Genomic DNA, 26,196 nt, shown 5'->3' with positions numbered 1-26,196 from the left:
CTACACCCCCAAACTGGTGCTGTTTTCCAAAGCTTTGTTGAACTGTTGTGCCATAAAGAACTCAAAGAAGAGAGAAATTGTAGTTCCAGGAAATCCCAGATTTTGTATCTAACTAAAAAGAAATAGATGGATGAACACTATAAAATGTGTTGTGGAGTTTTCCCTTCTCTCCACTTGCTGCATGCATCTATTTCTGATTGTTGTGTTTCATCATGTAACTTCTCTGAGATTGTTACTGTCAAAGCAGAATGCTGGTAGAAGATGGAGGTGGTCAGGGAAACCTAACTCGCAATTCAACAAAGCAGAAGGGCAAAGCAAGCCCTTAAATTTTCTCCTTTTTCATGCATTTGCTGCTCAGTGATCTTGATGGTTTTATGCATGTTTGGGAGCTGATCCGTCCTGTCCTGAAACTGGATGTGTGAAAAGGAGATAGAAGTAGAAACTAATGCTAAGTAAGCTTTTAAACTCTTGTTGTTGTTGTTTGTTTGCTTTTGAGTTGCAAGAACTGCTAGTCTCACAGGTGAACACTGCCTGGTCTTATGAATCTCCTCCTGAAGGATTTTCTTTTAATGAGTTAACCATGTTTTATCCAGCTCTTTTACAGCCAGAGCTTTCTTTATTCTGCTAGTTCTTCTCCCTGATTGTTATTTTTCGTGAACTGATAAACTGACACTACACTTCTATGCCTTGTTTGTTCTTCTTTTCCTTTTACTTCTGCTGTTTCTCTTGACAAAATAATCCAGACTCTTTCCCTATCTATCCCTTCATTATTTTTTTTCATTACTTGGTATCTTAGAGTATTTAACAGAATTGGCTTTATTTTTCTTCATGTGTTTTCCTTTCCTTTGCTTTCCACATTCTTTTATTCTACCTGTAAATCTTGATGAAAAGTTTTGGGAAAATATACTCATACCTTGTTTACCAGTAAGTTCTTAGAGCGGCCTTCTAGCACTGCCCATGATCAGCCTTAACAAATCCGAAGTGATCTAATCAGTGTATTTCTTGAATGATTTTATGCTATTGTGTTTACCCTAAAAGATGTAGTTCTGGTTTTTTGTAGATCTGTGGTAAGTCAATGCTTTCGTGATCATCTCCTCTATTTTTGTGCTAAATATCTGATATAAATGCAAAGATAATGTCCTTTCTCCATAAGCTTCTCAGTAATCTATGTTAACTCCATTAATTAGACCACAAACACTTTTTTCTCTACATCTTCTTATGTTCTCTTAAGGTCTGTCTCAATGCTGTATGCTCATGCTGTTTAACAGGCTTTATTGAATGTAGCTTTATAATGGTGCTCTACTAGGTTCAACTAATCCAAATGACACACTTCAAGTTGATGAAATCACTTTCCAGCCACTATTACAGCTTTGTGAGCAGATGAAGCTGAGGAGATGTTATTCTTCAGCTAGCAGAAACTTTAATTTTCCCAATGCTGAAGTAAGATACAGTTTATCATTCTCCATAACTTTTATCAGGACCCTGTGGATTGTACTGAAACAGTCATTGGCATTTCATTAACTTTGTAATTAAGGGTGAAATCAAATAGCTTAATTATTTTACTGAAGTCTGAAAAGAAGCACTTAATGAAGTTTTCTAGTACCTAATTCCCTTGAAGTGAGTTATGACATCTGGCATGAAAACCTCCACACTTCATCCAACTATCAGTCTGGCAGTGCCCTATCACCTCCCAGTGTATGATGCCAGCAGCTCACAGTTTCCCCAAAAGCAGACATTGTGTGTATGGTCTCTTTTCCACAGGGGCCTGGATCTTTTACTTGCACCTTTTTCATAATCTCTTTTCTATTTGAGACTTTTTTTTCCTTTATTTTATTATTTACTTCTGTTGCCATATCTAAGACGTAATTTCCTGAAATTCTAGTTTGAAAAGGCTTTTGTTTTTCCTCCTTGAAATCTAATTCAGGAGTTTGGAATCTGCAGTTGAACCTGGGGTTGTAATCCACATAATAAGAGCACGTGCATGTTTGGCCCAGTTGGTTAATTATTTGAAAAGTTACTTGGGAAGAAGACTGACAGATAAAATCCTTGCACTTATGTGTACCTCAGGGGATTGGACAAGTTTACTTATTATCATAATTTGTTGGAGTAATTCTCATTCATACAACGTTGGGCTGCTTTCTCTGTGCACGGAAGTATGGTCTGTGCATAAGGTGGTATTAAGGCTTTTAACTTGCCTGTGCACCACTTACTCTCTCTGCTGATGTTTCAAAAGTGTTTCAAGTATTTTAAACATACAACACATTATTATGTTATTTGTATTTTCACTTAATGGGGTTATTTAGGCATAAATTGCAGGCTGTACAGTTAAAGGGTTTGTGGAACGTCTCAGGATTAGCCTGGAAGTGATAAATTACTGCATATTCACATCATTTGTGGCTCAAACGGGAAGTTAGTTCTGTAAGGCAAAGGCTCATGAGTCCTCCAGATCCAGATGGAAGCATGCCAGAAGTGGAAGGGGCCCAACTCTATTGAGTTTTGTTGAATACATTTCTGATTCTGGTCCTTCTGTATTTTCTGTACACTTCCATGCTAGCAACTGCATTCTGCTAGAGAGGGGAACACAAGTCAACTTTGTTTCACAGAGGAAGAAGGACCTGAGCTTCAGAGACCATTAGTTCCAAGGTCATGTGGGTAGCCTGAGAGCTAGAAAGCAAAATCTTAGGTATGATTTGTTTGTTTGTTTGCTTCAACCGTAATGCAGTCTTGTGTTTCCTTGACTGTTCCTCCACCAGCCTCCTTGAGATAACTTCTCTAGTCCCTTGTACCATCCACTGTGCCCAGTTCCCTACTGCTCCTGTAGTGCAGTGGACTCTCTTCCCTGATGCCTTGTGCTTCACTGAGGAGCTGGGCCTCAATCCAGACAGATGCCTGAATGTGTCCTTTGACTGTGCGCCGTTATGCTCCTTGCTTTACAGTTGAAAACAGGCTCTGAACAGAAATATGGTCATTCAAGCTTCTAGCACAAGGAGGAGTGGGAATTTGCTAATTCTGGTGTAACATCAGTCATTGCCAAGGGCAGCATTCCACCTTCCACAGCTTTCATAGGCAGTACATGCGTCTTCCAAAGTGCTTCAGAGGGGAGGAGTAGGGAGAGGTATATAGTGGTATGTGTGTGGGTAGGTACAGTTAGTTTTAGATACAGGAATCTGTGGTTTAACTGTACCAGGAAGAAAGGTTCTTAAGGTCACATAACTGTGGTTCATCTCCATCCTCAAGCATTTCTTAAAAGTCATCTCCAAATAAGCAACGTTTAAAGCCAGGCTTATTGGCCCATGAACAGTAGACAGACAGTTCATTATGTGCTGCCTTTTGGATAACATAAAGAGTATTCAAAGTAGTTTCAGTTCTGGAGATTTAAAAAGGTTATTTTGCTCTTAGCCATGTCATGTGAGAACCAATGCAATGGATGCACGGCACCTACTGGACCTTACAGCCTGAATTCAGAAAATGTCTCTCAAGTTCCAGGCAGGAACACTAATAACTTTGTGAGACAGCTCTGGGTTTTATGCTAAATTCTGGCATTTCAAGATGGTTTTGCAAGTTGCGCTTCAAATTTAAATTTAACTTCTTTTTTTACAGTACAAATTTTGGTTCTGATTTAATATGTTTTCTCTCAGAAAAGTCATGCTATATTGTCTAAAATATACTAGTTATGCTTGCAGGGACTTTTGGTTCTTATCCAAAAGAAATCAGACTGACTCAAAATGTGGATCCTCCTTACTATGAGGTACTCTACTAGGAATACCAGGAAAGGTTAAAACCAGCAATTTCTAGGCAAGCTGTTGGTTGTCAATATTTACGTAGGGAAAATATGGTTCTGTATTTACTAGATGCTTGCTTTATGTTCATACTAGTGAAAGATCCTCCTGCAGGCCTGTAACATTGCTGCTATCCTACCTCCTGTAATGAATATTCAAAAGCTGCAGTCATTGAGGACTCAGGTGGCAAAAATAGTAAGATGATTGAAGTGAGGCTTGACACAGAATCCTAAAAGTATGTTTCTAACTACATGGAAATAGTGTCGATTCCTCTTTCTGGCCACGTTAAAGGATGGTTTCAGGAAATCTCCCATGAAGTAAATTCCTGTTTCAAATACTGGCATTATCGCATCTTTCTTTCTGTATGATGTTTTGTAATAAGTATGTTAAAAAAAAAAAAAAAAGACAAGGCTTTTTGTAATCCTCTCTCACAAAATGTATTTGAATTGAAAAATGGGTATAAAGGACACACTGTTAAGATATGGCAATGCATGCATTGTTTTCTGCATAATGCAGTCAGAGTCTCCATGGTAAAAAGAAATTTTTATTTTATTTTATTTTGTCACCATCAGCAGTTAACCTAAAGTAGGAGCTGCTCCATTTCATTGTAGGTTAAATGACTTACCGTGCAAAATTGGCTGAGAAATGTAAATCATTAATGCTGTTCTTTTCAATAGGCTTTAAAAATCTGGTTCATGATGACTGAAGAAAATATAACACAACATATGTTATTGTTCTGGAATTTCTTTAATAGAAAGCCTTGCTTTTCAGCATTCCCCCTTCAGTGGAGTCACTTAGACACTTCCAGCTGGTGGCAGGGGATACAGCCATAATACAGCTTTCTCTGTCCCAGCTGTCTTTTTCATTACGTTAAATGCATTACGATGGCTGCACCGCTTCGTAAAGATTCAGGTACAGAAAGGTACAGGAAGAAATCTGCAACTATGTGTTTTTGTAGTGACTGCAGGCTTCTGTGAGATCTCCGAATCCTGAATGTGTTCCTGGCTCTGGTCACAGATTTCCTTCCAGTCACTGGAACATTTGCTGTAAGGGCTGGTTAAAGGTGCCCGAGGAAATCACCTTTTACAAGGGAGCATTGTTGTAAAGGATTTCTAATGCATTATGGCTCACGCGGCATCACAGTTAAAGAAAAACAGGGATTTAGAAATTAATGCTGAAGAAGAAACTGAGAAAAAAAGAAAACACAGGAAAAGATCCCGGGATCGGAAGAAAAAGGTATCTAGATCTGTGCCAAATTCTGGCAGGATTTCTTTTGTTTCAATTAGCTCATTCTTGCATGTAACGTGGCTGCTGTTGGAGTAATTTGTTAACATTGTAAAATGACATTGATAACTGCAACTGGGGGGTTTGCATAGGCATTGAATGTTTAATTGGATATTAGTTGATTGCAGGGATGATGCGGAAGGTGTGCATTCGTTTCACAGTAAATCACTTGTGTTTCCATGATATGCAAACTGACTGTGACTTGAAAGTAGTTTGTAACCGTGATGTAAGGCTAAATCTGCAGCTTTCTCAAGGGTTTCACAGCATAGTTTAGCACTGCATACATGTGCTTAAGGGGAATGTGTATGCAGGCTGATTTCTTTGTGTTTGGACTGTGTCACGTTTGCCTTCTGAAACATGCATTTTTGTCAGAGAAATGAGGTGTTTCTCTTTTTTCATAAGGGTGAACAGTGTTAAGATTTGAGCTGCAACAATCTGTTATAAGCAGTTTTCTTTTGTTAGGGAAATATGTGTCTGAGATCTCACAGCCTGGTTTCTCTCTGCTGTAGATTTGTCTGATGCAGAGAATCCTCCAGCACGCTGGGACCTGAAAATTTCAGTAGGCACTGCATTGCTCATTGTTCAGTGAAGGAGCCTGTATGTGATTCAAGTCCCACTAATTTTCTCCAAGTTACCAAGCAAAATAGCTGCAGTTTTTTGGTGGTGTAATGACAAATAAAGAGGACACTCACTTTGTCTGCTCTGCGATATGTCCTTAAGAATGAATGACACCTTATACCCCACTCCACAGAAATAAGGCCGGGCTACGATTTCTTGTCTTTGGTTGTATTTTATTGCAGTTTTTCAAGAACGCGTCAAAAAGCTGATTGTCTTAGCAGAAACATGGGCATGTAGTATTTCTGTGTGCTTTTGTGAAATCCCCCTAAGGGGGATTGGGTAATCTTCATATGCTCAGAGAAGCAGCGCATGTGCTTCCTAAATGACATGTAGATTTCCTCTAACATATGTGCATCTTTTGGTTGTGTGAGAGTCAGCATTTCCCTGCCCTTTTCTCTTATTTCTCTGTGATGGCAGCGTTATACATAATAAAAAGCACTAAGAAACCCACTGCCTTCTGTTCTAGTGAACACATTAGGAGGCAGTTTAGATGGCTGCAGTGAATGTACTGCAGCATGTTAGCTGTACATATTTTTTCTGGGTGAATATACGTAAAGATCTTCTGAATCATCTTCCAATATAAGTGAGTGTGAAAATAAGATCATGTCTTTGAGGCTTTCCTGTTTGAAGCTGACCTTAATTAGTAATATTTTTATCTACTGTTATAATTCTGTGCAGGTCTGTGATGTAGCAGGGTGGTATTCCAACCCCCTCCCCCTCTGACCCCCCCATTCTGAAAACAACTACAGCATTCAAGCATATATTAGTACTGGCTGTCAACCCATATTTACCTATGGGTTGTGGGATAAAATGTACACTCTCTGTTAACTCTGCTTGTGATGTAGGAAGCCCACGTTGTACTTAACATGCTTAAGTTTAACAATGGCATGCCTAACTGTATACATGGATGGTCTTTGTGTGAAGGTGCTTTCTCACAGTTTGTAATTAGAGCAATATAGAGGGGATATGGCAGTGAGAGGCTCTTGGTTCAGTGAGGTGAGACAATTGCTTTGTGGACAAAAATGCTTTATTGTTTATACAACACAGTGCTGTAGAAAGTTAATCTCTTAGCAACCAGACTGGCACATGGCTAAATATCAACCTATTAATCTCAAATGCCTGGATTTTTTTTTTCCAGTGTTTTATTTGTGCATCCTACTTTCTCTTCTTAGATAGTTTTCACCCCACCGAAGGCTTTTATTGTTCTTTTTCCTTCATGTCACACTGGAACTTGGTGGCTTGTTCCAATTCCCTTCTGGATTTCTTTGCAAATTCAGGGCAGGTAGAAGTTATTAGAAGAATGAGGAAAAACCCAACAACTGTTTAACACTTATATTTGGACATCAGTCTACTCACAGCAAAGGCATGGTTTGCAACCCAGTATGTGGGGCGTAGGAAGTCCAATAATTGTGGTTTGCCATTTTGTACTTTCCTGACTATTTAAAACATTTTCCCCCCATTTTTTTCCACTATGAGTTGTGAGTCACTTCTTGTTCCTCTGCACCACCCACAAGCAGTATTCAGGGCTGGTTTTTTCTGTTGATCACATGATACTGCACAAAGCTCACCCTTTCCTTAAGCAGCATACAGAAATCTCCTTTAGGGTCTTCTAGTCGCATTGAAATAGCAGTGAGTGCTAATGTTTATGGATAATTTATACAGTGAGGCGACCAAGGCAACCAATGGCTGGAAAGCAAGACTAGTGGGAGCGCCCTGTGTCCTAGGCTTGATGATTCCAGCAGCAGTCATGCTGATTTATGTCTCCATGTAGTTTTAGCATTGCAGTCTGAGGTTAATATTGCACAGGTTTTGGCTGGTTAAGCAATTTATAGTGTAATTATGGTTTCTATTAAGGCTTTCTTCAATACTTGTGTGACAGAAATGACCTTTAAAAACACATATAAAAAGCAAAACCGTATTTATACGCAGTCCCACGTAATATGAAGCTGAGATTTTTAAGATTGCTGCACTTCCTTAGTAGAGAATCCTTGTTTCTGCATGCTATGAGCCCACCACGCTTTTTCTGTTGGAAAGTACAGTGAAAGATCTGCATTACATGGGTTTCCCATTTGTTCTGTCAAGGTCTATTTTACATCTTCAAGCAGTTCTGCCTCTGGATGCAGTGTCCTACACTGCAAGCGTTTTGGGCACAACCAAGGGCAACCTGCTTTAAATGGTATCTCAGAACTAAGGCACCTTTAATGTGTTTGACAGGATGATTTGCTAGATTCTGTATAGTGCAGTTCCAATGTGTTACTTACTGTAGAAAGTAGAAATTGCTTATTCTATAATGATGTCTGGAAACAAATCAGTTACTTCAGAGCTGTTTCTAAAACAAAGGTGAAATTTCTATGTCCGTATGTGGGTTTTTTGAGTTCAGTATGTAGTAGAAGAGAAGGGAAGGTCTTGGCGCATACTCAATGATTTATGCTTTATGCAATATTCAGTATGTCTGAAGTGTTTTCCATTTGCATGTAGTGCTCAGAAACCAGCGTGTTCTTTGGAGACGCAGAATAGCATGATCATGATGCAGAGCTTTTCTGCTGCTGTCACTGAGATGTTAAAGGCTGCTGCTGTCACATCCTCTGCTGCTGCAAACTTGTATGCAGCAAGGAACAGAACCAATATTAATGTTGCAAATCCTGGTCATTTTGTCTTGAGACTTGCAGTGTTTGAAGGTGTTTGCTGCACCTGGGAGTCCCAGACCTCCTGGGAATATTGCCCTGGACAGCAGTGACCAACCTGAGGGTGTGTGGCTGGTGGCACGGCTCTGAGGAGCTGGCCCAGATGTGAGGGGCTGCAGGAAGCCTGCTGGAGTGAGCAGTGCTGCTAGCACATCTGGGGAGTGGGACCTGGCATTCAGCACCACATTCTGGCTGGGAAACCCACTGGGTCCTTTCCCTTTATATCTCTCAGTGCTCTCAAGTGCCTTTTACAGATCTCAGCCACGTCAGGATTTCAGTCTGAGTCTTAAGAAGTTGAAAAATTGATTTGCACCCACACAGCGCACCTGAGCAAAGGTCTGTGTGTGGGTTAGCCCTCAGTGCAAGTGGCTTCTTCAGTTTAGATCGTGATGATAAGGAAACAGGTTGAACAAAAATTATTGTCTGACAGGTGTGTGTTCCTGCAGTGGGTTGCTCTATGGGTCTGAAAAGCAATTTGTATTGGTGCAGTTTTCATGTGTGACAAGGCCTAGTAGTTATGAGGTAAAGCTTGAAGTGTGAGCTTGAAAGCTTTAAAATCAGAAAGCAAGTGCAAGTTTTAAAATTGGTTCATCTAGTAACTTTCAAACAGACCTCAGGAATAGCAAAATCTGTTTTGTGATTTCTCAACATCTGTACTTAGCAGTACATCACAAGCATGTTGTGCACATGTGATTTTGACTTTGTTCATTTGTGTTAAGGCACAAACCAGGAAGATGTTGCTTTAACATATCTGGGACTATTGTGGCAAATAAAAGGATGACACAGGTTAGGAAAATTTGTTGAAGTTAGTGAATCTTGCCTAGTAGCTAGGAGAACTTGGATCGTGTCCTTGATTTTGGATGTGATGCTCTGTCAGAAGCAAATGTTATTAAAGAATTGCAGAAATTTCTGAGAGATATTTAGGGGTAGTGCCCACCAGCAGTGTTGAATTTTTATCAGTTGGAGATCTGGTATTGAAAGCGTGTTTCAATTCAACTGATCAAAACAATTCCTTCTTTGAAGATGATCCCAGAAGTAATGAAAAGATAGCATTGTGTTGTGTGCATAGCCCTACAGCATCATTTGAAGTGGGCACTGGTCAGTGTTACTTGCTTGTTTATAAACCCAGAAATCGTTTTGCACTATTAGAAACTTATGTTTTATTTAGGCACGTTTATAATACTCCTACATTTTCTTGGGCCTCCTTGATACCTCAGGGTTGGGCAATCACAGTTGATGGCTAATAGTTATTATACAAATGTCAGTTTGGGTTGTAAGTCACATTATACCTAATTAATGCTATCAGCTCATGGTGGGAGGAGATGGGGAAGAGAGAAGACTAATAGATGATCTCTCCATTATAGGAAGATTGTTAAATGGCTAGATTTAGAGCTCGACTCTCAGTGAGTGTAAATCAATACTGTTTCAACTATGTGGCTGGTATTGATGGAGTCTTCTAGTCTTCTGTCTTTTCCACCCATGCTGGCCTTTATTAGTGGTTGGATTTTATTTTATTTTTTACTTTTTATTTTTTTGAAGGGGAGAGCTAAGAGGAAGAGGGGTAGAAGGAAATGTCTCTTCTAGGGAAAATGAATGATTTAGAAGCAAAAGAAACGATTTAAAAGATAAATGTCTCCTCATGTGATTATGAATATTCATGTGCTAAAAGTCAAATCACTGCTGAGTGCTATTATGCTTTTAAGTTGCCTGAATTGATGAGCTTGGCTTGAATAAAAGGTGCTTCTATGTGGCTCTTGTTGCCATTCACTAGATACTGGTTACTGTGGGTCAAAATTCAGGGAACAGCAGGCCATTGGAGGCAACCCAGGAGATCATACTTATTCTTTATTTGGAATCAACTTGAAGAATCAAAGCAGAACTGGGCAAGACTGCTTGAGAACTCTCTGGCCTGCTGAGTTACTGTGAATACAGAGGAGCGTTAGGCTCAGTCAGCCTTTGTTGGACTTGAGCTGGGTCTAAGGTGTATATTGTTGATATGAGATGTGTCTGGACAAGTTGTGAATTGTATTTAAAAGCTAAAAATAATACTCCCCCCTACTTTATCCATATGTGAAGCGTAATGTTTTACCATATTGATTTGAATGGGCAGCAGCACAATAGTGGGCTGGATTGGCTAGTATTCAGTCATTGATACAGCTATTGAGACCATTGGGGTGGTAATAGGGGCTCAGCAGTAGTGCTTCTAGCAAAGGACTGTTCTGCAAAGGGGGCAGAGAACCAGGCCCTAAGATTTTCTTTGTGCCCAGAGTAGCAGTGAACTTGCAGCTCAGCAAAATAATGCCCCCAGTTAGAGTGGGATGTGTGGGGACACTTCAAGGTAATGAGCGCAATTTGGATAATACAACTGCCCCACATTGTTCCTGACTTCAGTTATCTCACTTAGACTACCATGCTACACTTTTGATGGAAAAAGATAGATGCCTTGAGAGGATAATTCAGTGTGTGTGAGACAGTTTACAGCAGTGTCCTCGTTTTTAAAGATATTGGCTGTTCTCTGGATGTGCAAGCTTCAGGCATTCTGCAAATCAGGCCCTGGTATCTGTGGGTTGTGTTTGGGATCAGAAACCATTCTGATACATCTGCTGCCTGCATGTGGTATGCGTGTGGAGTTCTGCATTGTTGGCCAGCATGGTGGCTCGTGACTGACCTCTGCAGAAGAGCCTGACTTTTGGTTTTATTTTTGGAGAGACTGAAACCACTGCATGATATCTTGAAAGGGAAATCCAACAGAATGCTTCCTTAGTAAGTTAATGTAAGACTAAATTGGGCAGGAGAGCTAGATTGAGGAGAGGCTTTTTTTGCCAATGGAAAAGAAAATTACTCTGGGATGTGTTTATTAAACAAACATGCTCAATCAACAGTAAGCTGAAGCTTCCTGTTATTTAGAAAGCCTTGACTGTTCATGTGTGAGCTTATCCCAAGTTAGGACTGTTCATGCTCTGAGATGTGCACAAGTAGTTTAATACCTGTGTGATGTGTACTGGAAAAAAACTTTATATTGCCTTAGAAGTTGCTGAAAGATAGAGTACACATTGTACTGCAGCATATCCTTCATCACAGCATTATCTTGTAAAGTTTTCTATAGCTTATTAGCATGAACTGAGTGATGTCTCCTACCTAAATTTTTTTAATCAACTGTTAAATTCTGTTAATAATAACTGTTTTAATTTAGTTTTGGATTTTAGTTTATTGGACCACTGGATGAGGTAATGGGTTACTTGCTGTGCCATTACAGTCTATGTATCATTTTTAAATCCCAGTTTTATTCATTTTAGTAGTCTCCTTATCCTTCATTGGAAGTAACTTTTAATTAAAGAGAAAAGAAGAAGGTACAAGGGGATTCACTTTTATGTTTTTGTTTAAGTATGCTTAATTTCTTTCTCATCCAAACAGAGTTTAATAGTACTTCACATAAGTTGTTACTTCTTGATAAAGTTGGTAGCATCCAAGGCCTCTGTTACTGCAGTAGTTGTGTTCGTGAGCACAAGAAGGAAATGAAGCTCTGTACATTACCAGGTATCTAGCCCCCTTATCGCAGTGAATTCTACTGACACAACATCCATTTTTCTGTCATGGCTGTGATGCGTCATACAGTGCCTAGTGGTGGCTACGTCAACGAAGTCTATCAGTAATGTTAAACCTGTTGTTTAGATGACTCCCATCTCTTAAAAGGGTGCCTTGTGTTCCAGCCGTGGATGCAGTCACTTGTGCGATACCAGAAAGACTGCACTTATGCTCCTTGCCTCACTTGTGAGGGTAGAGGTGGTTGTGTTGCTTTGATACCTGATGTAATGTCAGTGGAAATCAAGGAGAAAGCATCTGATTGTTCGGCTTTCTGCAAAACAGTATGTGGTGGCTTGTGGGATCATAGTTTGGAGGCTCTAAGCAGGTTCCTCAACAGCTGTCAGTTTTGGTGTATAATGAAGGAAGAAATCATTGTGCGCTGCATAGATTTGAATAACGTTTGTGTATTCAATACTCATTTGAAATAAAACCCCTTCAAGTCCATATGCACAGGCAGGATGAAGCTTTAATATGTCAGTGTTTGTATTTTTGAAAGTGGGAAAGTACTTGCTTTTTTGTGTCAGCTCCACTCTGAGCTACAGTCCTATACTTAACCCTGTGACCACTGGCTTTTGAAATAAGATATTAAGTATCCTAGCTCTGCTGGAGTACGAGCTGGGAGGGAAGCTGCTGGATTCTAGTGCTGCAAAGGGATTTCCAGCAGCTGCTGAAGTGGCTGATGTTGTGTCATTGTTTTACAAGGAAGCACTATGATTATGCAAATCCCCAAACTCTGAGAGATTACAACAGCTAGTAACCAAGCTGAATTCAAGTACTCCTATAGTTTACCAATGCTGAGGGGTAACCATAAGGTGCAGTGCAAATACTGGTCTCCGCCAATGATGCAGCAGCCTGCCAAGCTGAGTTGTAAGCAGCTATTTGCACGGCCTCTATATACTCTTGATTGCTGAAGCATTCTGAGTACTGAAATTCACATTTTCTACAATTACAGGATTTATATACAGCAAAACATGTGTATAATAGAACCACTGTGAGAATGAGTTTGTATTTACACAGGGCAAGAGCGGGAGGGGAGGTGGCAGTTGGGGATTTGGTTGAGACGGCCTATCTGTGTGCTTTTGCAACTATCATTGACTTCCTTCAGTAATGTGAGGCCACTGCAGGCAGCTGGGCAGTCATTCTTCCCAGAGATGTGACCCATACATTGTACCCAAACTTTACCTTTCTGGGGGTGGTCTCCAGTGTGCTCTTGCAACCTGTAGAAATGCAAACTTGTGCTGTGTCCATTGGATGTTTATACTTCCACCAGTTTCCAACAAGAGTTTATGTGGACAAAAGGCAACAAAAGGAAAAGGAAAAACTAAGCCACTGTAGCCAGTTATGTATAACTTTTAGGTAATTTTCTATTTTATAATCAAATTATTGCATAGATGTAAGCATTCATAGCTTTAGGTGAGATTCTTTCATAGGCTGAGAAATTTTATTTTCTACCATGCCATTTTTTCTTTGTCCTGTAACTGCATCACCCCTCCTTCAGGACACTGGCATGGTATCTCTGAAGCTGCAGTTATTTCCCTTTCATTAATCATGAGCTTCATGTTTAGCATTTATGACCATATCATCAGTTAAATTGACCATTGGCCTGTGGAAAAAATACCACCATCTGGGTGATCTGAGTCCATAACCTCTTCTGCCCACCCGGGATGTGAATCCCCCAATCATCTCTGGTGCAAAAGATCATGATTTCATGCTCAGGCTGCAGGAAGATGAGCACAGGTAGTGCTCAGATACAGACTGCTGACTGAAGCATGAGAGAGTAAGCCTGGAGTGCTCTTCATGCCTGACAGTAAAGACCCCACAAGAGAAGATGTGCATGCGCAGAGCACTTCTTGATGCAGCAAGTCATAAAGGGCCTCTGTCTGCGAAAGTAAATGCAGCATTTTCCTTTACTGCCAAAAAAGCCCCTCAGAAGGCATTTTAGGCAGGCATGGGCAGTGTTAGGGAGGGTGACTATGGACAGTTTCTTTTTTCTTGCACAAGGCTTTAAGAGGTTAAAGCGCCTTGTTATGAAATATTGCTGAGAAGTGCGTGGGAAAGGTTTCCTTTATTATATTTTTACAGTTTAAGTGAAGAAATCGCCTTCAAGGAGATTTACTGAATGCGCTGGATACCTGCAGTCCTAGTTTTTCATACCACTTGATTGAGTTTGAAGCTACCAGCACTTTGAAGCTGTTAAACATCAACATTCTGATAACTAAAGACTGCTGTTTTTCTACCAGTCTGAAAAGATTAAAAAAGATTATGAGAGGAAAGCATCACTTCTGACAGTGGGTGTGCAATCAAAGTTTCTAAGTAGGGCAGTCTGAGGAGCAGCCGACGCTTTTTAACATTTATGGGAAAGTGTTTTTTGTTTGATGTTCATATCTGATGTTTTCCTGTCTGCCTGTTTTGTAATATCAGAATGCCTGGTTGTGCTTAAAAAAATGTTTAGCACAGTCAGCACAAACTACCCAGATAAAAGAATGCAAACTTCTAAGTTGTTTAAGCAACCAACAAGGGGCAGGGGATTCTCCCACCAACTTTTCCACTGGTTTGATCTTCAGCTATTTATTCAGTCTCAGATTTTCCTCCTTGCAAAGTATTTCCATATTTTCCTACTTGTGCATTTAAAAAACCCATTTTCAAATAACAAACACCAAATACCCTTCAGTTCCTGTTGCGTGATACATTCTGCATACCTTACATAAGGGCGGTTGTTGCTAACTCAGGCCCATGCACAGGTTATACTTCTTTAGTGATGTAAAAGCCAATCCATGCTGCCCTGGTATGCGACCTCTTGGCTGTGTCTGTGGCATCCAAAGACGTTTTTGCTGACTTGACGTGATTCTGGAGGAGAAATTTTGTTCTTAAAGGATATACGCTTTTAAAAAAGCTTTTGGTGCAGAGGGATGGTATCAATTCTTGTTACCCTTAGCATTCAGAGTAAATATCTAATTTACTATTATTTAGAGTCATGTTCTTTTATATGGCCTACCCAGACTTTGGCTAAAGGCTGCTTTAGTACCACTAATCACACTGCTTATTTTACAGGCAGAAACACATGTTATTTGTAAAGACTTTGTAAAGCTCTTCTGGAACTGTTTCCATTTACCTCACCTGATACACAGAATAATAATCAGAATTCTGGTATTAAAAGTGGATGAGTTTAATCTAAAATGACTTCATGTAGTGTAGCTTATGATGTGTGTATCTTCATGCTGACCTACGTGCCTGTTTGTGCTTGAAGCTAAACTCGTTGAATTGTGGTCAAGTCATAGGTCCAATTAGAAGAATCACTGAACATATGCAATAAATTCAGCTTGAAAGACCACATGCACAATGTGCCTTGGGTTGGAAGGCCAAGGGATGCTGTGACCAAACAAGAACCTCGGGGAAGCTGTTCAAAACTGATGTTCTTTGTTCACAAAAGCAAAGCTGCCTATTTCTTCTTTTTTTTTTTTTTTTCTTTTTTTTTTTTCTTTTTTTTTTTTTCTTTTTTTTTTCTTTTTTTTTTTTTCTTTTTTTTTTTTTTCTTTTTTTTTTTTTTCTTTTTTTTTTTTTTAATAGCAAATGAAAAAAGCTGGTGGCACTTCTAAGTCAGTTCAAAGATGAGATTAAAGGGATGAAAGCATTAGAAAGGGCCATGTTAAAATGTGGGAAGAGAAGTTACCGGATGGTAGCCAGGACAATGGATCTGGAAGTTTGTTTTTGCAGGGTTATAAGGAGTTTCTGGAAGCTAGACCCCTCACTTTTCGGGATCTCCTTATTGAGCAGTGGTGTCTCACACAGGCAGACTTGGTAGGTAAAGCCAGAATGCAGCAAAACTTGCATCTGTTGCATCTCAACATGGATCTGGCTCCAAGCCCTACTGAACTCAGGGGGACCAGCAGTTCCTTGCAGAATGGTGCAGGTTGGCTCTGTGAGCAACAGAGATGATACACGGCTAGTAATAAAGCTATCTGTGTGACTACTGATGCGCTGCTCTTGGAGGGTTATGGTTGTCCTTGGGATTCTTTCTTTCCCAGAAAGAAATGTTGACTTGTTGGGGCAGAAATTCAGGCATGCAACTAGGCAAAATGATGAAAACCTCTAGCTTTATATAGCAGGGTAAGGAGTTTGGTTGAAGGACATCCATGAAATTGCATCTGATTAAATCCTTGAAAAGATGTTCTCCATTGTTTGGTCATGTGAACTTACACCATGCATAGGTAGCCCTTGGCTTTGTCAAGGGCCACTTGAAAAGGTAACCACAGATGGATATAGGCTTGTCATCGTTAATATACTTCTGATGTGAAGCTGAACAATTAAAAAAATGGCTCTCATTCCCCAAAATAGCATTCTGCTACCCAGAATATTTTTTACTCTTAAATTTTAGCAGAGAAAACAAAATCTGCTTAATTCTGCTTTCCTTTGCAGTAAAATTTTATCATGTTTTCTTTACAAGTTGGAATTCCTGTCCTAGTTTTGCCAAGGCACTTTGCTGTCTGTGGTTGCCTGTTTCCTAGGAAATAGTTGTCCGAAAAAGGAGCAAAGGTGATATCCTAAAAGGAAAAGAAAGTCATGGGTTAAATTCATATTCAAGTTAGACAATGTCTTAAGGAAATACTGAGAAATACGGAAATAGGAAAAAAAACAACTGTGGAAAAATGGATAAAACTTAGAAACTTACCAGCAAGGAAAGTAAAAGCAACAACCAAAACAACTACTTTGAGTTTTTGAGGGCTTCTAAGTGGAACTCTTAAAGATGTTCTGTCTTCCAGTGGGATAAAGCTTGTCTCATTCAAAATAGTAGGTTTTGTTCTATTCTTGTTTTTTTAACTAATCATTTATGTTAAGTATCAGCCATTGATTTTGTTAATGTTATTTATTTTATGCATTACTTGTTAAGATGAATTTTCAATCCTTTGTCTCTTGGGTGATTTCGTTCATGCAGATATAAATGAAATATCTGAAGTCTTAGTGTTTGCAGGACTGCCTGGGATCAGTTTTATTTCATGGGTAGCCAGTTCCTGTGATTCACTGAATGTGATTTGCCTATAGCTCTTACGTTTGGCAGTTGCAGATTTCAGTTGAATAGCTTTAGGGAGGATTTTCTAGCAGTACAAGTTAAGTTTAATCTGTACCGATCTTATTTTGAATATGTTCTGCTGTTTGATGAATGGCTGCTCAGGGGAAGAGTGGTTGGTGGTGGCAGGAGAGTACAAGGTCAGAGGTAACTCAGGAGCATTGGAACAAGCTTCAGAATGACAAGTGCTGTTGGCTGCTTTGGTATTGTGTAGTAACACCACTTAGGGATGCCTGTGGAAAAAAAGCTGTTGTCCTTGCCATTGTTTGTATATTGCCGATGTTTAGAAAAGACTTCTCTTCCATTCTGATGCACTGCAGACATTAAGATTTGTCTTAAAAAGAAGCTGCTTGTCTTTTAAATCCAGTTAGAGTGCACTTGCAGTAACTTTTAAAAGTGAGTGATCCGTGAGCCATGGCTCACTGGCTTTACTGAATAATGCTGCCAGATGCTATGGGAGCACAGGTGGGGGTGAGTGGAACACCACGTACTATAGGCTGTAAAATGAGGAGAACCCTCCTACCTCATCCAGGAGAGGGAATTAAATATCTGTCTTCTCCCCCAGTGAACTAAGTTCTTTTTTGGATCAAGGAAATGTTGTCTTTGCTTTGTTTTTAAATAACTAAAGCTGCCAGATATGTATGAGCTATTGCAGTTGAAATGCATACTGAAAAATGATGCTGTGTGCTGGTAACAGATTTCAGTTTTCAGAAATTAAGATGTTTTGCAACTAGATAGGCTAATCAGATCTAAAATATTGAGCTGATAGGAAAGGGAAACTGTGGCTTCTGGTTTTGATTTTTTTAATTTAGTTTTTATTTCTACTTTCAGACAGAAATAATAATAAAAAGTTGCACTGCTATTTCTCAACGCTCACAAATGACTAAGCAGACTGCATGGTATCTTTGGTTCTGTTGTCATGGGTCTGATTAGTCAAAGTGCTAAATATTCGGGCACTAATCCAGCAAAGTACTTAAGTGTACACTTAAACTTAAGCCTTTCTGTAATTCCATCGAGTCCATAGGGAGCACTGTGTCCTTAAAGCTGCCTCTGGTCTTAAGTGATGCAGTGAATAGGGCCATAGTGCTTATGCCATCAGCAAATGGTGAGTTTTTAGAGGAAAATGTCTATGCTGAAATACTCTCAGTTATCCTGGCTCTGTGCGCACTAGGTTGGGTGCAAGGACTTGGGGGCTGGACATGACATCATTTGCCTTGAAGAGTAAATGGAAATATTGAATTTTTAAAATGTTATTTTCTTCATAGGTGCTTTTTAAAATGTTGGCAATGTTATACATTAATAAATGTTGGCCAAGAATTCTCAGTGCATAAATCGGGAATATGAGAACAACGGTAAATCCATAAATTAAGGGAAAGAAGAGCACCTCGCTCTAAGTTACAGCTGAGAGTTGCAGTCACTTGATTTAATCATGCTTATTAAGCAGCTAATTGAGTCATTATATGGCTGATGTTACAGAAGTGTTATTCCAATGTGTAATGTGTAAGTACATACATAAAATTATTTGTGTGCCAAAGACTGATGTACACTTGGAACATACTGGCCAAAAGTGAAGCAACTAATTGAAGCCAAAATTTTCAGTCTTAATCTTTCAGTTTCTTAATTTGAAAAGAATGTAATTACACAATGTAATAAACACAAACTCACAGATTTCACAGATTTTATTTAAGCTCACCAATAATAAGATAAACATATTCTGGGGCGGGGGGAAGCTGATTATAAATATGAAAATGAAAAAATTCAGTCCCTTGAAAGCTTTGCTTTGGCATTTGAATTATGTTTTAAATTGTTTTAAAACTCCTTTGTGTTTTAGAAATCTGAACATTCTGATTACAGCATGTTGCGTATTCAATGAGGGATTTGTGAAATAATTTCTGTGTAATCTAGTGTTCTATCCAGATCTTTTCTTTGTTTCTGTGAGCAGAGTGAGCCATTTTATTTCTAACACTGCTCTCTTTGTGACAGCCCTCCAAACACATCATGACTCTATAGCCACATTCAGTCTTGTGAAAACTATTAAGGATCAACTTACCCTAAGACAGCAAGTGAAATGAAATGCAAACCTTTGGTGATGGCAGTTATGTACTGTGTTTCTTGACACATCCTTGATTCTGGAGACTCAAGCAGTAAAACTGGCAAGTACCAGTGTTATTCAGATGAGCGCCTTCTTTGTGACCTTATACATGTGTGCTTCTTCTAAAACGGAGTTAAATACTTTGTTAAAATGCTTTCCTAAATCCACGAGTGAAACACAAACATCCTTTACCAAGCACAGGCATCTCATGCTCTGTGCTCTTTCAGTGACTCTGTTGCAGTCAGTGTATGCAACTGTATTAAGAGGACAGTTTTTTTCATGTTTTGAAATCTTCTAAAAAGCATTTTAGGTCAGTGGATTCAAACCTAAGATTGCTAAGATGAGTATTGTAAATCACAGCTATTATCTATTTTAATTTCCTCTGCTGGAGAGTACCCCAAAACATTCATTATGTGGAGGGTGTAATCTCTTAACAAATGACATGGTGGAATTAATGAACAATTAACAATGATCATACGTTATAAACAGAGTTGATTAGAATCCACATATGCCTGAGTTTTAGGCGCAATTTTTACTTAGCTTTGTGTTACTGAGGTGAGACTGTGCTGCTCTCATTTCTTATTCATCATGCAAGCGTAACATCATTTCCTCTGAGGTAAGATTATATCTCTTAGTTTTCATGGCAACCAGGCAAAGAATTAATCTACTCTTCAACTTCTGTGTGTAGGGAGGGTGAGAGTGAGTGAGGAAAAGCAGGATGTTTCCTGTGAATTTTCCTCTTAGCCATTTAGCTAGTACGTTTAGGTTCCAGACTTCCTCCCATATCCTGGAGACTCTTCTCCAGTATGCTATGCAGTGATTAAATCAGGGAGAATATTGTAAAGCTAGAAGAAAGCGATTATCAGTTCCCAGTAGATGCGGCTGCACTGTATGCAGTGTGGAATGCAGTCACTGTGCTGTGCAATTTACTGTCTTCATTAAATCAGACAAGCGTCAGGTGAACCGTACAAATTCCATCTGCATTCGCAGTGGGCTCTGTGCATATTATTTACACTTTTTTCTTCCTCTCACTTTATTTATATTTATATTTATATTTATATTTATATTTATATTTATATTTATATTTATATTTATATTTATATTTATATTTATATTTATATTTTTATGTTGAATAAGTGAACACCATTGTAAATTCAAATGATCCTTTCAAAGAAATGATGTTATGTACTGTGGTCAAGAATATTTTTCCACCTTAAAGGAAAAATGCTTCTGTCATTTTAAAATAGATGTAGGCCCTGAGTTTTCCTGATGTCATTGGGGACACACAAGGATTTGTTTCAGAAGCTGCAGTGCAGCACCAGGCAATGACTGGACATACAGCTTGATGATATTGCATCGCATAAAAGCCCTTGCTTCCCTCTTATCGCCTCAATGCTTTGATCATCCAGAAAGTGAGACAAAAGAAATGTTCCACTGTATATTGACCTTGATTGTAACGGCAGAAACCTTTCATTATTTTATCACATTACTCTATACCCTCAAGGTCAATGAATTTGAAACTAGGAAATTTTATTTAAGGAAGGAAACCATATAAAATTTCTATTGCATAAGGAAAGGCACAGTTTTATACATGTGCTCTGTGTATTTGAGTTTCTTAAGATTGATGGATTTCAGAATGGCCTAAGTGGTAATTTGTAGAACAGTTCTTTAGTCAGAAGACAATATGTCTGAATAATTTGTTTTGAAATGATGAAAAGTTATTCTTGAAACAGGAATAACTCAATCAGATATGAAAAGGCAATTGGAGGAATGTTTAAGTACACAGAAATAAGTCTAAATAGTACTTGGAGCGTTCCTACTGAGCGTGCCAAGCTTTCTCTCCCAGCATCATTCCAGTTCATTGTGTCCAGCTGTTGAAAAATGAAGTATTAGTTTGGAGGTTTTGTGAGCAAAGTGCACAAAATTCCAAGATTATTCATATGCATGGTATTAAATGTTTGTGTAATGGTGACACTTGTAGGATCATGATCTGATTCATGTGCATTCTTATTTTGCTTTACTGACTGCTCTGAGTAGTGTCCATAAACAACTAGGGAGAAATAAAAAGTTTTCTGGCAGGAAAATTTGTTCAGTTTTCAAATGTCTTTGCTTTTTTAGCGCATTCCATTTTACATCAGAATTTATCTCATTATCTGTGCCATAATAGTGATAGCTGCAGGTGCAGACTATGCTAACTGTGTCTGTCTTTAGATTAAATTCTCTTAACCGAGAGTCTGAAGTGAGGTGTGTTTTTTTTTTGTTTTTTTTTTTTTAATTCCTGTGTTTTTTGTTGGCTGTTTGTTGTTGTTTGTTTGTTTTTAATTTCAATTAAGTATTGAAGTCTTTGGCCTCTCTCTTCTTTACAAGGTAAGTGTGAAGTCTGTGAAATCTCTTTGCATCTTGCATGGGCATTCAGCACTTCTAGCACTGCAGTGCTGCGGCTTTGACCCAAAGATGAGCAGTGCGTATAAACAGGCCAAAGCAACCCTGGGGCTGTCCTCCTGTTGGAAGGGCACAGAACACAGTCCCCAGCCACAGGCCACTAAGCAAAAACCTTAGGAATGTGGATGGAGGTCACAATGGAGAGGCAGGAGGTAGTGGAAAATACAACATGCTATGTGTGAAGGCATAAAGGGTGTGTACAAGACCATATGTACAGAGGTAGCAGGCACTGTCCTTTGTGCTTTCAGCTTTCTGTGGACTGAGCACCGAGGAGGAGAACCTGTGTCTTGAATATCCCCTACCACCTGTTCCATTCCAGAGCCAAGTAGCTTTCTGTTGACCTGTAGCTTTTTACAGCTATTGTGAATGTGGCAACTTGGTGGTAGAAAGAGTTCATTATCTTTGGCATGAGCAGAGGATGAGATTTTTTTCTTCTGTACTTTAGCATCACAGAGTTTGAAAAAAGTAAGATTTGAAAATTTAATTTTAAAGAGTGTAAGGTTTGTTATATTTGGCTGGAGTCTGTGGCAAAGGCTGGAGAGTTCAACTGAAGGAAAAGGAGAGCTGCTGTTTCAATTAACATTGGAGATTAAATGGAGATTGTCATAGAGGGTGATTCCTTCTCTTTTAGAGATGCCTATGTTGCACGTGAATCATGAGGCAGAGACCCTCCTGCTGGCTTCTGACAAGGCAGCTTCAGAGTCAGTACAATTTCCAGACCTTTGTTCTGCATTAGCTAGTTATAGCTGTTTTCCTGTTAGCTTTGTATTCCTCTAACTAGGACACTGCTGTCCTAATGCACATGTTCTGCCTTCAGGTTGTAAGCAAACTTACCTTCAGGGTTTCTGTTGTTCACTCTAGCTGCAGTAGACATCAGAGCTGCTGTGGCCATCCATTATGCAGTTGTGCGAGGAGTTTTGAATATGCTCTGGCTTCTACCAGCCAAAATTACATGTAAGGTTTTGCAAGTTGAACTAAGTCTCCCGAATCAGCTGGGGAATGTCTTCCTTCATGTGCAAATTTTTGGTTCTAAGGGATGAACAGCATAGTCAGTACGTGTCTTCTGCAAGCTAGTTAGTTCACAAATATTCTTATCTAGTATAAAATTAACAAAAGTCATGGCTTGATGTGTTTTACTTTTTTACTTCCTGTTTTTTTTTTTTTTTCTGGAGCATGTCTGGAGTCCAAACCAAGAAAGCATTGACCAATGCAGCCAAAGGAGCCTTCAGCCTTAGCCCCACCACTGCTTAATAAGTGGTGGCAGTGGCTACTGAGGGACTGAACACTGTGTGCTAAAATATGAGAATATGGGTTAATTTACAACAGAGTGGGTGGCTTATTTCTCAGTATTTCAGAGAATATCTGTAACCATACTGTATTCTTTAGCATATCCCTACAGAAGTAAGAGGGCATTAAGATGGGTCAAATCAGAAATGTAGTCTTTGTGTGATCTTGGTGTAATGACAGGTGTTTCTTGGAGTACAATCTGTTTAAACTCATTGAACTAGAAGCCACTTGTCACTAAAAGCTGCAGAACTCAACATTTTTGCCCCCATCTGACCACATGCAGTGTTTATATATTTAGTATTATGAACGTTCAGCTCACCTTTGGAGGAATACCAGCGGCTTGGGGACAACAGCAATGCTGGCCTGGTGAGGACACCTAAGAGTGTATGAGCACCATATGAGGACACACTGTGTGTGTGGCACACAGTTATTGCTACTTAACTTCACAATTCAGCTGCACCTTCCCGATATTGTCAAATAGAAACAGAAGCATGTTCGAGCCTCCAACACTTATCTGGGTAGCAGATGTTAAGAGAGTTCTGGTTTGTGCTGTCCTTTTCACTGTATTCCTTTGTATGTCTGTAGAAGTGTGAGTTAAAGGAATGCATTTTCAATACACTTTCTCTTTGCTTAGCCTTTAGGGTTGCATTGGGTTCTTTTTTTTGTATCCAGTTGTCACCTCTACAATATCTAGTTTCACAAGAACCTCACCCAGTAACTGGACAGTATTTGTCAATTAAAAAGTGTTGACTGGCATGCAGCCTGTTGTTCTATTGACCACAGCAGATAAAACCCAGAAAGATATAACTATTGTATTCTCCAGTTGCAACTGTGTACCATTATTTGTGATCATATATCGGGTGAGTGGAATGTCTGTGGGCACAATTAAGGCTCTGCTTTCTTGCCAGCGCTGTCAGAAACTGAGATTGCTACCTATCTTTGTAGAAAACATCCAACAAGTTTATTTTGTCCCCATGCTTTCAACTGTTTTGGCTGTTCTTGAAATTGAAAGAGAAGGAAAGCACTGCTAAGCCCAATTCCCAAAACTTTGCGGTTTGGCAGTGATTTGCTTCTAGCTTTAGGGTTCGCTTCTGTTCTTCTGTGTATGTGCTGTAGTGGATTATGCAAGTGTCAGAACTGTAAAGACTAGTTATCACTGTTTCCACAAACTTTTCTTTTTGCTGTTTTGGTATAAGAAGTGACTGAACTAAAGCAAAATGATTTGGATTTTGAAAACCTGATCCTAAAAGTTATGGTACAGTTAAATATCTGAGCTTTAACATTAAGACATTTTAATTATCTGTTGAGAAGAAACTGAAAAAAGCTAGTTGATTAATACTTAATGGTGGTATGCTTTTGCTGCCTATAAGACACGAGTTACAGCAGCATCAGTAACAAAGCCTGTGCTTAGGTACCAGTGATGGCTTACAGGTGTGAAATGCATGTTGACTTGTATGGCAGATGTTTACTAATCTGGATGTTTGAGCTCGAGAGAAAGCTACAGACTAGTTGGACGTAACTGCTCCCAGCTTTACAGGCATATGTCAGACACTCGAAGACAAAAATGTAGAGTGTTTGGACTTCATTGAAAGCAAAGTGAATGGTACTGTAGACTGACTTCAACCAATACTTTGTTTTTCTCCTTCACACTGAACATATGTTGAGTTTCTATACAGCGTTTGGCTGTATGTTGATCAAGTCCTCCAGGAATGACTTTTGAAGTGCCAGAAAATGCTATGCTGTGGCAAATTGACAGGTAATTTGTTATAAAGAGAATTTCACTTGGATGGAGCCCTGGGCAGCCTGATCTTGTGAGTGGCATCTCTGCCCATGACAGAGTTTTGGGACTAGATAATCTTTAATGTCCTTTCCAACCTAGGCCATTCTTTGTTCTGCAAGGGTTATTATTGCGGCCTGTCCTGTTCAATATCTTTATTGATGACTTGGATGAGGGCAATGAGTGCATCCTCAGTAAGTTTGCAGATGACACAAACTGGGCAGGAAATGTTGATCTGCCTGAGGGTAGGAAGGCATCTGAGGGATCTGAACAGGCTGGATAGCTGGGCTCAGGCCAGTGGGGATGAAGTTCAACAAGACCAGATTCTGCACTGTGGCCACAAGAATCCCAAGCAATGCTACAGGCTTAAGGCACAGTGACTAGAAGATGTGTAGAGGAAATGGACCTTGGAGGTACTGGTTGATGCTCAGCTGAACATGAACCAGCATTGTGTCTAGGTGGACAAGAAGGCCAGTAGCATCAAGGCTTGTATCAGAAATTGCGCAGCTAACAAGAGCAAAGAATTGATTGTCTCTCTGTACTCAGCTCTGGTGAGGCTGCACCTTGAGTGCTGTGTTCAGTTTTAGGCCCCTCTACAAGAAAGATCTAGAGGCCCTGGAGTATGTCTGGAGAAAGGCATCAAAGCTGTGAGGGTTCTGGAGCACAAGTCTTATGGGGAGTAGCTGAGGGAGCTGGGATTATTCAGTCTGAAGAAGAGGAGGCTCAAGAGTGACCTTATGGCTCTCTAAAGCTACCTAAAGGGATGTTGTGGTGAGGTGGGAGTTGTCCTCTTCTCTGGTGGAGTCACTGTCCCTGGAGGTGGTTGAAAAATTTAAATGTTGTGTTGAGGGACATGGTTTACTGGGAAATATTGCTGATGGGTGAGTGGTTGAATTTGAACAATCTTGGAGGTCTTTTCTAATCTTGCTGATCCTATGATTTACGTAATCAGAGATTTGAGTGTGTCTGGAAATGTACTGAGGAGAGAAGAAAAGATTAAGATATCTTCTTAATGCAAGAAAGGAAACAGCAGTTTAAAAATGCCCCCCTGCCAACTCACTGTTATCAAACGAGAGGAGAAACTGAGATTCAACTTAGTTTTACATTGTGCTTTATGCAGATATTCAAGTTTTTGTGTTTGGAAGGAATGTTTAAAAGACTGCTCTCTTAATGGGTAACTTCTCACCTCTTTTGATTAAGATGCAAATAATTCCACTATATACAAAACCCCAAAGAAACCAAACCTTGCCAATATATTTGTTGCAAAATATTTAGCAGAGAAAGTCAACTTTATTTTGCTTATGTGAAGAGTATATTAGCTTGCACAGTCTGATCTCTGTATTAAAGAGAATCAATAAATTTCACTTCATTTGCATCATCTTTTGAGTCTGAACATGAATGTTCTTCCAAAGAACAAGTGATTCCCAGTCTCTCCAAAGAAAAAAATCACAAGGGCTGGGTTTTCTGCCTTTGTTGGGAAGCAGCCTTCAAAGAGAGATGGGAGTCTGTCTAGTGAAGCCATAAAAGCAGATGCTTTTGTGCAGGTGAGCACATATAAACTCCTGAAGTGTTCAGAAACTGAA

General features: G+C 39.4%; 1 protein-coding gene across 49 annotated transcripts in view; it reads left to right on the top strand.

Annotated features, from left to right (window-relative positions):
- The window catches only part of ANK3 (ankyrin 3), a 327,597-nt gene that overhangs the window by 130,500 nt on the left and 170,901 nt on the right, over positions 1–26,196 (top strand). For 37 of the 49 annotated variants that reach the window (XM_085553979.1, XM_085553970.1, XM_085553964.1 and 34 more), the window contains exon 1: positions 1,332–5,015. The exons of the other annotated variants lie outside the window; for them this stretch is intronic. In XM_085553979.1, coding sequence (XP_085410105.1) covers positions 4,902–5,015 — 114 coding nt within the window. In that variant the 5' untranslated portion in view covers positions 1,332–4,901. Of the gene's footprint in view, positions 1–1,331; positions 5,016–26,196 lie in introns of those variants that run through there. 49 annotated transcript variants of the gene reach the window in all.

This window comes from Coturnix japonica, chromosome 8 (genome assembly GCF_054131305.1).
Source record: "Coturnix japonica strain WE chromosome 8, WE-NBRP24, whole genome shotgun sequence".
In the NCBI taxonomy this organism is placed as follows: domain Eukaryota; kingdom Metazoa; phylum Chordata; class Aves; order Galliformes; family Phasianidae; genus Coturnix; species Coturnix japonica.
The sequence above is the reverse complement of the archived record's forward strand: the minus strand, read 5'-3'. Positions and strand labels throughout refer to the sequence as shown.